Consider the following 15,930-nt stretch of genomic DNA (forward strand, 5'->3'; position numbering starts at 1 on the left):
CCCATTTCCAGAGCCGCTCAGCTGCCACGGCTTAGTGGTACAGATGGATCTCAGTGCCCACATTGCACGAGACCGTTAGACCGTTAGGGAGACTGGCACAAGGCGAATGGCTCGCTCCGGCTCCCACGCTAGGGTTAAGGGCATTTATATGTACAGTGATGTCACTGTTGGGTCAGTGCAAAGGGTTCCCCCAGAGTGCAAAGTAAAGCAACCCTCTGGGTGGGACCAAATATACCGATTGCTTTATTATAAAAGAAAGGAACAAAAAGGATTAAAAATGAGCTTGAGCAGTAAGTGACGGGGGGATCCAGGTTGTGATGTTGCGGGGGGGGGCAGGGGGGTGCGCTTATGGAATGACTACAAAACAATACAGACAGACACCCTTAATCCCCTCCCACCCACTGCGTGCCCAACATCAGAAAACCCACGATCCTTCCAATGGCCAAGGGCACCCTTTCCGACTGCTCCCTTCACACAACGCGTTTGTACATTGGCATTCTGAGCCCAACTTTAAAAAAAGAACAATACTCTTAAAAGTCTGGAGTCCAGGAGGTTCAAGTCCAGTGAGAGCAGGGCCGGGCCTGCACAGATCCACTGCTAATCCCTCTTGGGCTTCTTGGGGCTGTTAGTGCACGCCTCACTCTCCTCTGCATTCTCCACCTTGCGCTTGGCCGCTTCTGGGGCGCTGGGGGGGCAGTGGGGTCGGAAATCAATGATGATGCAAGTCATGTTGTCGCATCCTGTGCCGTCGCCCGATGTGTCCGGAGCCAGACATTGGTCCAATAGCTGCGGGGGGAGCAGAGCGGAAATGAGCAACGACTAACACGTTGGACAGCCGATGGCATTGGCCAACACAGGGCTGTACCGGGTGCGAGCGGAACTCACAGATTCCCAACGCATCCCAACGCCCCATCCAGCACCCATCACTCACCTCCTCTACTATGGAAGTTAGAGACAGGGTTTCCCCCTTCTGCAACTGGGATTCTATCTTTTCATGGACAAAATCCACCACCTCTTGGCTGCTCATGACATTCCTGCAGAGAAGGAGAAATGGTGGATAAGACAGATCCTTAACCCATGAGGGGCTGCACCCATACAGCACCTGAATGCAACACGCCCCAAACCCTATGGGTGTAGCTGCCAGCAAGCCCGAGGTGCCCACTTGCCCCCTTACCAGATGCCATCGCAGGCAAGAACCATGAATTCATGCTCCTCGCTGAGTGTCACAACCTTAATGTCGGGCAGCGCAGAGATCATCTGTTCCTCTGGGGGAAGGTTCTTGTTCCTCTTGTAGAAATGGTCACCTGGGGAAGGTTTGCATAGGAGTTAAAGCGCTAGCCAGAGGCAGGAGAGTCTGCCCTAAAGGAGAAGGAAAGGGTAAATTCCCCCCAGTGATTACAAATCACTTACCCAATACCCCAGGCTGCTACTCCTGTTAGCAGAGAACTGCACCGGCCTGGGGCACTTGTGAGCACCACAGAGCAGCCTCCCCCCTCAGGGCACGTGGGCAGTAGAATGAAAAATGCTGTGCATGAAATGCTCCATGGTGCCCACAGCAGCCCGGGGTGTCAGGTACGTGATTATATTCGCCGGGGGTTCCTAACATTGGGCACCCCCCAGTGATTTAACCTTCTCCATTAGAGAGATTCCTTCAGCAGATAGCCTCCCTATTATAATCTAGTCTCCATTTCCAGCCAGGAATAATTCTCTCTCTCATGAGACCTTCCATACCTTTTTGTTGTTAATTCAGTGGGGTTTGCCCTGCTTCAGCTAAGCCTAACTATCTTGTTAGAGACTTGCAGTGATAACCAGTGTATATTTAGAATCCTTGCCAGAAAGCATGGCAGAGCTGCTGTAATGAGGAAAGAAGTAGGAATAGTGATATTATCAAAGGCAACACGTATGTCTCAAAGACCAGGGTCAGTATGGGTTACAAGCAAAGGAACCACGTGCCCACCGGCCATTAGTGTTACAGAGCTTGAATGCTAAGTGCACTAAAGGTGGCTCTACATGGGCCGATAAAAGCAGCTAATGGAGCCGGCGTCTTATTGGCTCATGTATGGTGCCATGGGGCCTGCCCGACCAATATCTGTCCAAAAATCGGTGGGTTTGATTTTTCTGTTGGCTCAAGGACTGTGTCTGCAGCACATCGATGCGGTGGTCCTGGTCCGGACAGGCTGCATAGCTTCACCGTGACCCAATTGTTTGGCCCTTGGATCAGCCCACCGGACAAATATATGATAACCTGGCCACTATATCCATACATGTATGGCCAGTCACCCTACTCACCAATTGCACGGGAAAGGTTCAGGCCGCCGTTCACCCTGCCGTCCATTGTGACCTTTCCCCCCGCGTTCTTGATCCGCGCCAGTTCCAGCTCATCCTCAGGTTTGTGGTCATAGGACATGTCCAGCGCTTTCCCTCCCTCAGAGACCACACATCGCGAGTCCCCAGCATTGGCGACAATCAGCTGCTTCCCTCGGATTAGTGCCACCACCGCAGTGGTGCCGCTGTCAGAGCCCGGCTGAGAGGAGGAGGAAGCCACAGGAAGGTTATTTTTGGCCCATCCATTCTGCCACCTCAAACAGAACCAAATGCTCCAAAGACTTCTAATGCTCATCCATGCAAGAATCATCCAGCCCTACTCGCCTTCAGACAGGTCTAATAACCAATAACTCCCAGCACTCATTTAGATGCCGGGGGAGCTGGCCGCCATTAAGGAGGTGCCGGGGGAGCTGGCCGCCATTAAGGAGGTGCCGGGGGAGCTGGCCGCCATTAAGGAGGTGCCGGGGGAGCTGGCCGCCATTAAGGAGGTGCCGGGGGAGCTGGCCGCCATTAAGGAGGTGCCGGGGGAGCTGGCCACCAATTGCTCGCTTTAGGATAAGTATGATGAAACAGCAGTAGGGGCTGTTCCTATCAGCAAGCAAACTGAACTGAAAAACCCCAGAGGGGGGCAGCTGAGGAGGCTCTCCGAGTGCACAAGGAATTACAGGGGTAGAACAGGTCGAGGGCCTATGCCTTATGGTGTTGGCTGCAGGAGAACACAAGGTACAGGCAGAGAATAGGGACTTAGCTTCACTTACCTCCTCTTTGCCTGCCATGCCAGGAAGCATCATTTCTTCATCCTCCTCCTCCTCTGCATCCTCACTGTCCTCTTCATCCTCTTCCTCATTCTCAGCTTCCTCGCTACTGTAGTCTTCCTCGCTGCACTCCTGCGGGACCATAGGTTAATAAGCCGTACCCATCTATATGACTGAATAGCAGCCTGCTGATAGGGTTTCTCCATAGGGAAGAGTTAAACCCCATTATTTATTTATTCAGCCAATAGAAACCAATGCTTAACAAGCCATGATCAGTTAGAAGCTGGCATTATCAGTTATTTATATATCAAATATGTTACACATCGGGCTGCGCACAGGAGCAGACACGGAAATTGGCGCTCCCGGGGTCAAAAATAAAAAACCCCCCTTACCAGCCCCTAGACACGAGCAGCACCGTGCAGGGAGGCTCGCCCGCTGGGTGTGATCGCGGAGGAGAACCGGCCGCGGCCTAGTAGCCCAGCTGAAGCCGCAGGCTAAATTTTAGCCGCACCCACTCGCGACTTCTGGGAGAGCCGGATCAGCGCCAAACGATCCGGAATCGGCGCCCAACCTGTGAGACTGCCATATAAGCCTGGGTGAGTGTGCCTGAGACCCCAGGGGCGTCACATACCGGCTCCAAGCCCATATACAGCTCCACACACAGCTGCAGACTGCTGCACCCTGCCATCAACCACTGCACACTGCTTATATTAGCAGAACCAATACTGAGTGCTGGAGATCTTAAGCAATCACATGGGCAGCTACATGCAACCTATACAACTACTTGGCATTTTGTAATTGACCAGAATCTAGACCTACCCCTCAGAATGGAGAATTGAGGGATAATATGTAATACTACCATCCAAAGAGCGCTCTCCAACTGTATATCCTAATATCCAACCCACAACCAACAGCAACACACCTTGTGGGAAACCAGCATCTGAATCATTAAGGCGGAAAATGGGGAAACAAAAACCAGATGCAGCGGCGAGGCTGGAGCGATTTGCACACACAGAACCGCAGGACTCCCAGCCCACCACAACTGGCGACTCAACCCCATCATCACCCCCTTTGCCAGAAATAGCAGCGGAGACTCCACAACCCTCGTCAAGCGAACTCCTGACGGCTATACTAGAAAGCCGAACAGCCGCTACAACACAACTGGAGGAAAATAAAGATAGATATTTCTCTCCTGCGCCACGACCTCCAAAACATTAGAGAGCGCACTACTGAAGCTGAGGCTAGAATTTCCACACTAGAGGACATGGTGACACCGCTCCCAAATGATATTACATTTATCAAACAACTGCTCCAGCAGGCGCTAGATAAAACAGACGACCTGGAAAATAGACTCCGCCGAAATAATGTCCGAATTGTGGGCCTACCAGAAAGGACAGCACCCCGAGACCTTCATAGAAAGCTGGCTTAAACAAACTCTTGGTAACGAAACCTTTTCTAGCGCATTTGTGGTTGAGAGAGCCCATAGGGTCCCCACCAAACCACATCCCCCAGGGGGCCCCCCAAGACCACTTCTCCTAAATATTCCAGAGGGGTCTCAATCCTAGTGAAGAGGTCAATCCCGTTTAACCTGATAACACTCAAAACGGACTATTATGGAAGGTTCATCATTGAACATTGCACTATAGCTAATTTTCCTCTAATTATAGTTAACCTATATATGCCACCTCCATTTACCATAACCACACTAGATACTATCAGTAAAAAATTAGCTGACCTCCCTACAGCTCCCACCTGCTATATGGGTGACTTTAATGCCTTAATGAACCCGCAAATAGATAAATTAAATCCTCCCTTTCCCACTGGGAACAAACTAATGTTGTGGACAAAAGCACTAGGACTCAGATGCGTGGAGATGGAAAAATCCTGACCAGAAAGTTTACTCCTGCCACTCCACTACCCATCACTCTCTCACAAGAATCGATCTAGCTCTAGTAACATCTGAACTCCTACCTAGGATAACAAAGATACAATACCTCCCTCGAGCCCTGTCCGATCACTCTCCCCTCTCCCTAAACATAATAGGTACCCCTCAAACTAATCTCTGGAGACTCAGTCCAATTTGGCTCAAGAACAACACTGTGCTAGAAAGTGCAACCGCAGCGGTAACTGAATACTGGGAGACAAATGAAGGATCAGCCTCTCCACAGATTGTATGGGAAGCATCAAAGGCATATATTAGAGGGCAACTCATTTGTGCCATTAAGAAAGCCAGAACAGAATCCAAAGCTCAAGTGGTAGAAGCTGAAAAAGACCAGGAAGAGGCAGAGTCGGCATACGCGGCCAATCCAAATCCAACCAATTACAGCAAATTGGTAAACTCCCACCATACCCTAGCTAGGGAACAAACTCTCCTCATACGTAAAGCTCAACTATATACACACCAACACATATTCGAAACTGGGGACAGGAGTGGCAGGACACTAGCCTATCTAGCCAAATTACAAGCTCCCTCAACCGCAATCGCTTTGATAATAGACTCAGATGGCACCCACCACTCTACAACCCAAGAAATAGCAGAAGTCTTTGCGACATACTTTAAAACATTGTATACTACTAGAGCCACCTACAATGAGGCAGAACTACAGCAACACATTAGCAACATTCCCATACCCACATTAACAGCAACCCAAAGAAGTATTCTAGACTCTCCCATTACCAAACAAGAACTCCAGCAGGCTATTAATGGCCTAGCCCCCGGCAAGACGCCAAGGCCCAATGGCCTACCAGCAGACCTATACAAGAGTCTTACGGATGAAATAACCCCCCACTTACTAAACACACTCACAACAGCGACTCAGAACTTCTCTCTCCCACCTTCCTTTATGGAAGCCATTATTGTACGGATACTGAAACCACAAAAAGACCCACACACCTGTAATTCCCTATAGACCAATCTCCTTACTTAATACGGACGCTAAGATACTAGCTAAGATTCTCACAAGTAGACTAGCTCAGGTCATGCCAGACCTCATTCACCCTGACCAAACTGGGTTCATGACTGGCAAGACAACAGATATTAACCTAAGGAGATTGTTCTTTAATCTACAAACGATACATGACAATGCAGGCTCACGGGTAGTACTCTCACTAGACTCTGCCAAGGCGTTTGACTCGGTAGAGTGGACCTACCTGTGGGCAGTGCTTTCCAAATTTGGCTTTGGGCCCAATTTTATAAAATGGATTCGCATGCTATATCTGAAACCTACAGCTAAGGTTAAGGCAAATGGAATAACATCAAACCCCTTTCCACTCACACGAGGCACTAGACAGGGATGCCCACTTTCACCCCTATTGTTTGCCCTGGCTATTGAACCCCTGGCCATCCTAATTAGGCAAACCACAGAACTGGAAGGTTGGCGCTTGGGACCAATTGAGGAAAGAGTCTCCATATATGCAGACGACCTTCTGGTCTACTTGGCGGATGCAGGCCCCTCATGAACTACATTAGCCAATATCATAACACATTTTGGGAAACTCTCTGGATTGCAAGTTAATTGGGATAAATCTGCCTTGATGCGTGTAGACCCAACCCCTCTCCCTCCTCTACCACAAGACATCCCCTTAATGACAGTAGACTCATTTAAGTACTTGGGAATCCAAATCCACCCAGACCTAAACACCTATATGACAAGAAACCTCGACCCAATCATATCCTCCCTAAATAACATCCTACCCATGTGGTCCAAACTTCCCCTAACACTTTGGGGATAAGTCAACATTTTTAAGATGGTTTACCTGCCACGTTTTTTATATGCATTCCACAACTCTCCTATTCACATTCCAAAAAGCTTTTTCAAAGCCGTTAACCAGACCCTAATACACTTTATATAGGGAGGCAGAACCCCTAGAATTGCTTGGAAGAAACTAACCCCCCCCACCAAAGAAGGGGGACTGGGATTACCAGACCTATACCTTTACTACCTAGTCAGTTGCACTATACCAAATGGTGGTTTGATCCCGATCCATACAACCCAAATATGACTCTGCAAGCAGTAACAGTAGGGTCAGTGGAGGGCCTCAGGCATCTCCCATATAGAGCAACTACAGACTACAAAAACCTTCCAGCAGTAATGACAACTCCGAGGACAGCCTGGAACCTAGCACTCAAGATGTATCCACAACACTCCCCAACCCTAACACCCAATATACCCTTATGGGCAAACTCTAGGCTCCCCCACTTTTATAAGTCCCCTGATTTTTTGTACTGGCCATGCAAACAGATCAGGCGCCTGCAGGACACACTTGATGGCTCTGCACTGGGAACATATGAGTTCTTTAAAGAGAAACTTGCAAAACCCACTCTCTCCCAATTCCGATACTTTCAATTTAGGCAGGTATTCCAAGCACAGTTTGGTGGAATTGACATACAAACCTCCCAACCACAGTTTGAAACTGCACTATGGTCCCCCACTTTAACCAAACCTACATCGACACTGTATAAAACTCTACTACAAACAACTCCCTCCCCGTTCAAAACAGCACACCGTAAATGGTTGTCCAATGTCCCAGATCTTACAGAGGAAGACTGGGAGGAAGCAACAGATGGAGGGTATTACTACTTATTTTCAGTAAGAGATAAACTTGTCCAATTTAAATGGCTGCACCAATTCTCTCTCACGCCCATACGATTGAGGTCCATGGGACGCAACCCCAATGCATGATGCCATAGATGTGGAATGGAGGAGGCAAATTTCTTACACATGGCCTGGTCGTGCCCGCACGTAGCCAAATTCTGGTCCGAAGTTATATGTGTCCTAGCAGGCAAACTAGAATTCCCCAAAATTCTGACACCCCAGGTGTGTATACTGGGAATACTGGATGAACTAATAACTACCAACCACGCTAGAACCAGATATAGAACACTCCTATACTATGCAAGGAAAATTATTGCAATGGCTTGGATGGGACCTGAACCTCCTACAGTTCAAAACTGGATTACCCTGGTAAATCAAGTCTTGCCACTCATTAAACTAACTTTGATAGCCAGAGGTTCCAAAAAGAAATTTGAGAAACTTTGGAGCCCATGGTGGGAGGCAGGCCTAGGTGGACAAGGCTCCTTGACACAAAACGCAGCACCCCAATCTGCACATACAGATGACCTTAAATTCCTAATTAGACCTTTCATGCAACAGTCACTTACCCAAAACATCCGCACTACATGCAAGACCTAGTATGATATCATTGAATGGACCGACGCTGTACAATTGAGATCTTCGTCATGCCAACCGAACCAATTTTATTATACTACTTTTGCTATAACAGAACTGTAACATGTTTAATATGCTACCGCAATACTGTAATCAATTATACATAATCTCCCTGCCCTATTTTATTTTCTTCCCTTTTTGTTTTTATTGTTGTATTGTCTTTATGTATGTTGTTAAAACAATAAAAAAGTTAATCTATAAAAAATGTTACACATCAGTCCCTGTCCCAATGAGCTTACAATCTAAGGTCCCTATCCCATTCCCATCAGCCCCTGTCCCCAGTGAGCTTACAATCTAAGGCCCCTATCCCATTCCCATCAGTCCCTGCCCCAGTGAGCTTACAATCTAAGGTCCCTATCCCATTCCCATCAGCCCCTGTCCCCAGTGATCTTACAATCTAAGGCCCCTATCACATTCCCATCAGTCCCTGCCCCAGTGAGCTTACAATCTAATGTCCCTATCCCCTTCCCATCAGCCCCTGCCCCAGTGAGCTTACAATCTAAGGCCCCTATCACATTCCCATCAGTCCCTGCCCCAGTGAGCTTACAATCTAAGGTCCCTATCCCATTCCCATCAGTCCCTGCCCCAGTGAGCTTACAATCTAAGGTCCCTATCCCATTCCCATCAGCCCCTGCCCCAGTGAGCTTACAATCTAAGGCCCCTATCCCATTCCCATCAGTCCCTGCCCCAGTGAGCTTACAATCTAGGGTCCCTATCCCATTCCCATCAGCCCCTGCCCCAGTGAGCTTACAATCTAAGGTCCCTATCCCATTCCCATCAGCCCCTGCCCCAGTGAGCTTACAATCTAAGGTCCCTATCACATTCCCATCAGCCCCTGCCCCAGTGAGCTTACAATCTAAGGTCCCTATCACATTCCCATCAGCCCCTGCCCCAGTGAGCTTACAATCTAAGGTCCCTATCACATTCTTATCCGTTTCTTGCCCCAGTGAGCTTACAATCTAAGGTCCCTATCACATTCTTATCCGTTTCTTGCCCCAGTGAGCTTACAATCCCTGCCTGGGGGACTTGCCTTGCTTTGCAGGGGAACTTCAGGTGCGGTTGTGTGTGTGACGGAGTAGCGCTGACCTATCCCTGAGGTGCAGCCAATGAGAGAGGATGTAATGGCAGGTACAACCGTCAGTCTTAATTGCATACACCCCATGGGCAAGTCCAGTCTTGTACAGGCAGTACTGGCGCAGCTAACCATTACTGCACCCATCCCAGGGACCAGTAACATCAGGAAATAGAAATAAAATGCCAGCAGGGCTTGTGGAGGCAGCAGTGCCATGGCTTGCCAGGGGCAGTATCCCAGATTACCCAAAAGCCTCATGGGACCGCACCCACGCCAGATGTGGCTCTACATTGCATTTAAATTTATTGGCAAGAAATATCCTGTATTAAGGGTTTTCATGCTGTCCTGCACTTATGGTAATGTTCCTGTGCAAGAACTAAGCACATTGTATGCTACAGAGCTTATTCCCTATGAAAATATTTATGAACACGATGTAATGGCGTAATTGCACCTTGAATGGCTACACCACAGCTTCCCCAGCAAACACACAGTTCTTACTGGCGCAGGGTAAGAGAACAATATATATGAATCCAGCAGCAGTGCCCGCTGCCCCTCAGCCTGGGTACATGCTATGGTAGAAGCAATGTATCTATAAGAGACCTTTAGGGGTATATTTATCATGCTGTGTAAAAAGTGCCATGGGCAACATCACCAGTAATGCTTCACTGCAACCAATCAGCAATTAGAGTGCAACAGATAGAAAACCAAAGCAAAGCATGTGATTGGCTGCTATGAGCAACATCACTACTAATGTTTCACTCTACTTTTTACAAAGCATGATAAATATACCCCTATGTGCCCCTTCCCCCAGAAAACACTGGCTAACAGCACCGCATCTCAGATCTGTAACTCCCCAACAAAGTAACAGGACTGTCACACACCTCACTATCCTCCTCTTCCTCTGCCTCAGACTCTTCGCTGTCCTCAAAGAATTTGGACTTGGACGTTGGCTGCGGTTTTGTGGGCGAGGATGAGCAGGAAGGTCCGGCCTCCCCTGTGGAGGAAGAGACTGGCTCGTTGGCATGGAGCCCTTTGGGGCGCAGACACCCAGCCTTGGGACTGCTGGTACTGCCTCCGGCTTCTCCGGAACTGGACACTCCCACAGAAGCAGTCACTTTCCCCTCGCTCTTGCCATTCTTTTTCTGGCAGTCTCCTCCCGTGGAGTCCAAGTCTCCATTCACACTAACTTCTTTGGTCTCCTCTTCCTCCGGACCCTTTTTCTCCTCAGCTTGCCCACCGGCCTTGGTTCGAGGGGTTTTGGCACAGTTCTGCCCATAGCGCGTTAGGAGCTCTTCAATGGTCATAGTGGCCTCCTCATGTAACAAGGCAGCCTCCTCGTTATCAACTGAAAGGCAAAAGGACCATGAGAAACCAAATGGGGGCACTAGCGGCAGCACCCTCACCGACGCACTCACCGTCATCTTCATCAGCCACCTTCTCCTTCCCACAGTCATGGTCATTGATAGGCCGGCCAGCCATCTGAGCCAGCTCCTTAATCACCTCCTCCTGCGTCAGCTTCTGATCTATGGCAAGAAATGCATCCTCCAGCGCCTGGAAAGGGCAAGTAAAGCTCTCAGCCAGCAACAAGAGAAAAGGAGCCTGTGCCGGCCAGTGCCCGCAGGGATGCCGCTAGGGCTACACACACAGGAGGGACACACGGTGCAGGGGATATAATAGTGCAGGCAAAAGTCCCTGTGGCCCAAGAGCTTACCTTCTGCAGTTTTCCATCCTTGTATGCCTTCTGGGACTTGATCACTTCCGGTAAGTACTTGGCACAGTACAGCGCCACCTCTTCCCCTGCAAGAAATGGATCACGTCAGGGGGTAGAACCCTGTGGTGCAGCAGCAATGACTCCGCGGGTTCTGCATACACACAAGGGGCAGATTTATCACAATGGGAGTTTAGGGCTTCATTCATAAAAACTCATCCATGTCCTGTTTATTCCTATGGGATTTATAGAAGTGTATTTGTCAACTGGCAACTTCTAACTGTCACCCATTGGTAAATGCAATTCTATAAATCCCATAGGAATAAACAGGACATGGATGAGTTTTTATGAATGAAGCCTTAAACCCCAGCCCAACCCAGTGGTACCCCAGCCCAACCCAGTGGTACCCCAGCCCAACCCAGTGGTACCCCAGCCCAACCCAGTGGTACCCCAGCCCAACCCAGTGGTACCCCAGCCCAACCCAGTGGTACCCCAGCCCAACCCAGTGGTACCCCAGCCCAACCCAGTGGTACCCCAGCCCAACCCAGTGGTACCCCAGCCCAACCCAGTGGTACAGGCCACACAGACACATTACAATGTAGGCGCCATGGACCTTCCATATGGGCGACAGTGACAACTCCTGGCATGGCATGGTTACCCATAAACAGCCAGGGCTACTAACCGGGCACCACAAACATGCCGACTGCTGAATATTGTGCCAGCCAGAGTCTTGCGCCCGTGCAACTATGCCAGTCACATTACCCACCATCACTTGGAACACTATGCCACTATGCCAGTCACATTACCCACCATCACATGGAACACTATGCCACTATGCCAGTCACATTACCCACCATCACATGGAACACTATGCCAACAGCAGCACCTATATGGCCCGCGGCCGTAACACCACAGATTTTATATCCCCCAAAATGAAGGAAAAGACTTACCACCGTGCCCGTCGTATACAGAGAACATGGCAGTCTCAGAGTCCAGCTCTGGAATACAGTTGTGGGCATCCTGCAAACAGAGAATGGAATGATCACAAAATAATGGGGCAGTGCCATATTTTAGCATCATGGCGGGCACTGGCCTCAAATGGGACAGTAAGGGAACCAAGCACAGTGCCTAGAAAGTACCACTGGGACACGTAACTGCAAAGGCTGCTGGGAGACTCGGGGGCTGGTGTGCCACCTCATAGGGCACCGTGCTACAGACATGAGGCAGAGGGCAAGATAATGGCGGCAGAGATGGGGCCCCCCAGCCTACACGGTACAGAGATGGGGCCCCCCCGGCCTACACGGTACAGAGATGGGGCCCCCCCGGCCTACACGGTACAGAGATGGGGCCCCCCAGCCTACACGGTACAGAGATGGGGCCCCCCAGCCTACACGGTACAGAGATGGGGCCCCCCAGCCTACACGGTACAGAGATGGGGCCCCCCAGCCTACACGGTACAGAGATGGGGCCCCCCAGCCTACACGGTACAGAGATGGGGCCCCCCAGCCTACACGGTACAGAGATGGGCCCCCCAGCCTACACGGTACAGAGATGGGGCCCCCCAGCCTACACGGTACAGAGATGGGGCCCCCCAGCCTACACGGTACAGAGATGGGGCCCCCCAGCCTACACGGTACAGAGATGGGGCCCCCCAGCCTACACGGTACAGAGATGGGGCCCCCCAGCCTACACGGTACAGAGATGGGGCCCCCGGCCTACACGGTACAGAGATGGGGCCCCCCGGCCTACACGGTACAGAGATGGGGCCCCCCGGCCTACACGGTACAGAGATGGGGCCCCCCCCGGCCTACACGGTACAGAGATGGGCCCCCCCGGCCTACACGGTACAGAGATGGGGCCCCCCAGCCTACACGGTACAGAGATGGGCCCCCCCGGCCTACACGGTACAGAGATGGGCCCCCCGGCCTACACGGTACAGAGATGGGGCCCCCAGCCTACACGGTACAGAGATGGGCCCCCCGGCCTACACGGTACAGAGATGGGCCCCCCAGCCTACACGGTACAGAGATGGGCCCCCCCGGCCTACACGGTACAGAGATGGGCCCCCAGCCTACACGGTACAGAGATGGGCCCCCCCGGCCTACACGGTACAGAGATGGGGGCCCCCCCGGCCTACACGGTACAGAGATGGGCCCCGCGGCCTACACGGTACAGAGATGGGGCCCCCCGGCCTACACGGTACAGAGATGGGGCCCCCCCCGGCCTACACGGTACAGAGATGGGGCCCCCCCGGCCTACACGGTACAGAGATGGGGCCCCCCCGGCCTACACGGTACAGAGATGGGCCCCCCCGGCCTACACGGTACAGAGATGGGGCCCCCGGCCTACACGGTACAGAGATGGGGCCCCCCCGGCCTACACGGTACAGAGATGGGGCCCCCCGGCCTACACGGTACAGAGATGGGGCCCCCCCGGCCTACACGGTACAGAGATGGGGCCCCCCCGGCCTACACGGTACAGAGATGGGCCCCCCAGCCTACACGGTACAGAGATGGGCCCCCCCGGCCTACACGGTACAGAGATGGGGCCCCCCAGCCTACACGGTACAGAGATGGGGCCCCCCCGGCCTACACGGTACAGAGATGGGGCCCCGCGGCCTACACGGTACAGAGATGGGGCCCCCCCGGCCTACACGGTACAGAGATGGGGCCCCCCCCGGCCTACACGGTACAGAGATGGGGCCCCCCCGGCCTACACGGTACAGAGATGGGGGCCCCCCCCCCCCCCGGCCTACACGGTACAGAGATGGGGCCCCCCCCCCCAGCCTACACGGTACAGAGATGGGGCCCCCCCCCCCGGCCTACACGGTACAGAGATGGGGCCCCCCCGGCCTACACGGTACAGAGATGGGGCCCCCCCGGCCTACACGGTACAGAGATGGGGCCCCCCCGGCCTACACGGTACAGAGATGGGGCCCCCCCGGCCTACACGGTACAGAGATGGGGCCCCCCGGCCTACACGGTACAGAGATGGGGCCCCCCGGCCTACACGGTACAGAGATGGGCCCCCGGCCTACACGGTACAGAGATGGGGCCCCCCGGCCTACACGGTACAGAGATGGGGCCCCCCAGCCTACACGGTACAGAGATGGGGCCCCCGCCTACACGGTACGAGATGGCCCCCAGCCTACACGGTACAGAGATGGGCCCCCGCAGCCTACACGGGTACAGAATGGGGCCCCCAGCCTACACGGTACAGAGATGGGCCCCCCAGCCTACACGGTACAGAGATGGGCCCCCCAGCCTACACGGTACAGAGATGGGGCCCCCAGCCTACACGGTACAGAGATGGGGCCCCCCAGCCTACACGGTACAGAGATGGCCCCCCGGCCTACACGGTACAGAGATGGGGCCCCAGCCTACACGGTACAGAGATGGCCCCCCGGCCTACACGGTACAGAGATGGGCCCCCCGCCTACACGGTACAGAGATGGGGCCCCCCGGCTCAGGGGGCCCCTACACGGTACAGAGATGGGGCCCCCCCGGCCTACACGGTACAGAGATGGGCCCCCCAGCCTACACGGTACAGAGATGGGGCCCCCCGGCCTACACGGTACAGAGATGGGCCCCCCCAGCCTACACGGTACAGAGATGGGCCCCCCCGGCCTACACGGTACAGAGATGGGCCCCCCAGCCTACACGGTACAGAGATGGGCCCCCCCGGCCTACACGGTACAGAGATGGGCCCCCCAGCCTACACGGTACAGAGATGGGGCCCCCCGGCCTACACGGTACAGAGATGGGTATAGATACGGCCGGTATGACAGAGGAATCCGATGAGCATGGGGCCCAGTAGCCGCGGATAAAGGGAAGGCCTGTCGGTATAACCGGGGGGCGGCACGGAGATGTAGGAGAGACAGGGGCCCCCCGGCGGCACCATACAAGGGGTTCCCGCCCCACAGAGACACCCTATGCCGGAGCCATTCTCACCTCCATGGAGACCCTCCAGCCTTGCATGGCAGAGTAGCCGTAGCTGAGGCGATGGCCGCCCCCCTGCCCGGAGCTCTTGTCGGTATTCGGTTGGGACAGGTAGGCCCCCATTTCCCTACACGTGCGGAGAAAGCGGCGGCTCCCGGCAGCGACTGAAAAGACCGGAAGCGGAAAAAGCGGCCGGAAAAAGAACGGTTGGTTATCCCACGTGACCTATAAGGAGGCAGCTCGGCGGCCATGTTTGTTAGTGGCAAGAGGAAGAGTATGGAACGGGAAAGGAGCTAAACTTACTGTGCGGTTAGTTATCCGGCTCCCGAGTTCTCTCTTGGACACCGCGCCCGTTACACGCAGCTAATATAGCCTCCCGCTCATGGTGCCGCTCTCTTTGCCCCAATCAAATATGGCGGCGTAGGACTAACACTATATCAGACTTCCGGCAAAGAAAGCCGTGACTTGGGGCGGAGCTAATAGTTGCACTAATTACTAACAACGCTGGGGCCGTTACAGACGGTTTCATTGTAAAAACAGGTTCCTTCCATGTGACTTCTATACCCAAAGCTGGGCCTGAGGTACATATATGGACTTGGGGCAGGTGTACTGGGGCCTGAGGTACATATATGGACTTGGGGCAGGTGTACTGGGGCAGATGTGAGTCTGGGCCTGAGTACTGGGACAGATGTGTGTCTGGGCCCAAAGCTGGGCCTGAGTACTGGGGCAGATGTGTGTCTGGGCCCAAAGCTGGGCCTGAGTACTGGGACAGATGTGTGTCTGGGCCCAAAGCTGGGCCTGAGTACTGGGGCAGATGTGTGTCTGGGCCCAAAGCTGGGCCTGAGTACTGGGGCAGATGTGTGTCTGGGCCCAAAGCTGGGCCTGAGTACTGGGGCAGATGTGT

At 53.0% G+C, this 15,930-nt stretch overlaps 1 protein-coding gene across 2 annotated transcripts; it reads right to left on the minus strand.

Annotated features, from left to right (window-relative positions):
* Positions 1-216: 216 nt before the first annotated feature.
* Positions 217-15,210, minus strand: ppm1g (protein phosphatase, Mg2+/Mn2+ dependent 1G). 2 transcript variants are annotated; one of them, XM_012955054.3, is made up of 10 exons: positions 15,039-15,210; positions 12,039-12,108; positions 11,092-11,177; positions 10,796-10,931; positions 10,262-10,725; positions 3,084-3,212; positions 2,290-2,524; positions 1,175-1,304; positions 932-1,034; positions 221-786 (listed from the first exon to the last, which is right to left on the minus strand). In XM_012955054.3, exons 1-10 carry the CDS (start codon positions 15,147-15,149, stop codon positions 598-600), a joined length of 1,653 nt encoding a protein of 550 aa, XP_012810508.1. In that variant the 5' UTR covers positions 15,150-15,210; the 3' UTR covers positions 221-597.
* Positions 15,211-15,930: the final 720 nt, after the last annotated feature.

Source organism: Xenopus tropicalis, chromosome 5 (genome assembly GCF_000004195.4).
Source record: "Xenopus tropicalis strain Nigerian chromosome 5, UCB_Xtro_10.0, whole genome shotgun sequence".
In the NCBI taxonomy this organism is placed as follows: Eukaryota; Metazoa; Chordata; class Amphibia; order Anura; family Pipidae; genus Xenopus; species Xenopus tropicalis.

What these genes read in the sequence shown, in the direction of transcription:
- ppm1g (XM_012955054.3), bottom strand. Translation starts at nt 15,149, where the DNA reads ATGGGGGCCTACCTGTCCCAACCGAATACCGACAAGAGCTCCGGGCAG. An exon ending in AGGATGGAAAACTGCAGAAG is followed by an intron (nt 10,932 to 11,091) that starts GTAAGCTCTTGG and finishes TGCCCTTTCCAG; the next exon opens with GCGCTGGAGGATGCATTTCT. An exon ending in GCATGGCAGGCAAAGAGGAG is followed by an intron (nt 2,525 to 3,083) that starts GTAAGTGAAGCT and finishes TCCTCCTCTCAG; the next exon opens with CCGGGCTCTGACAGCGGCAC.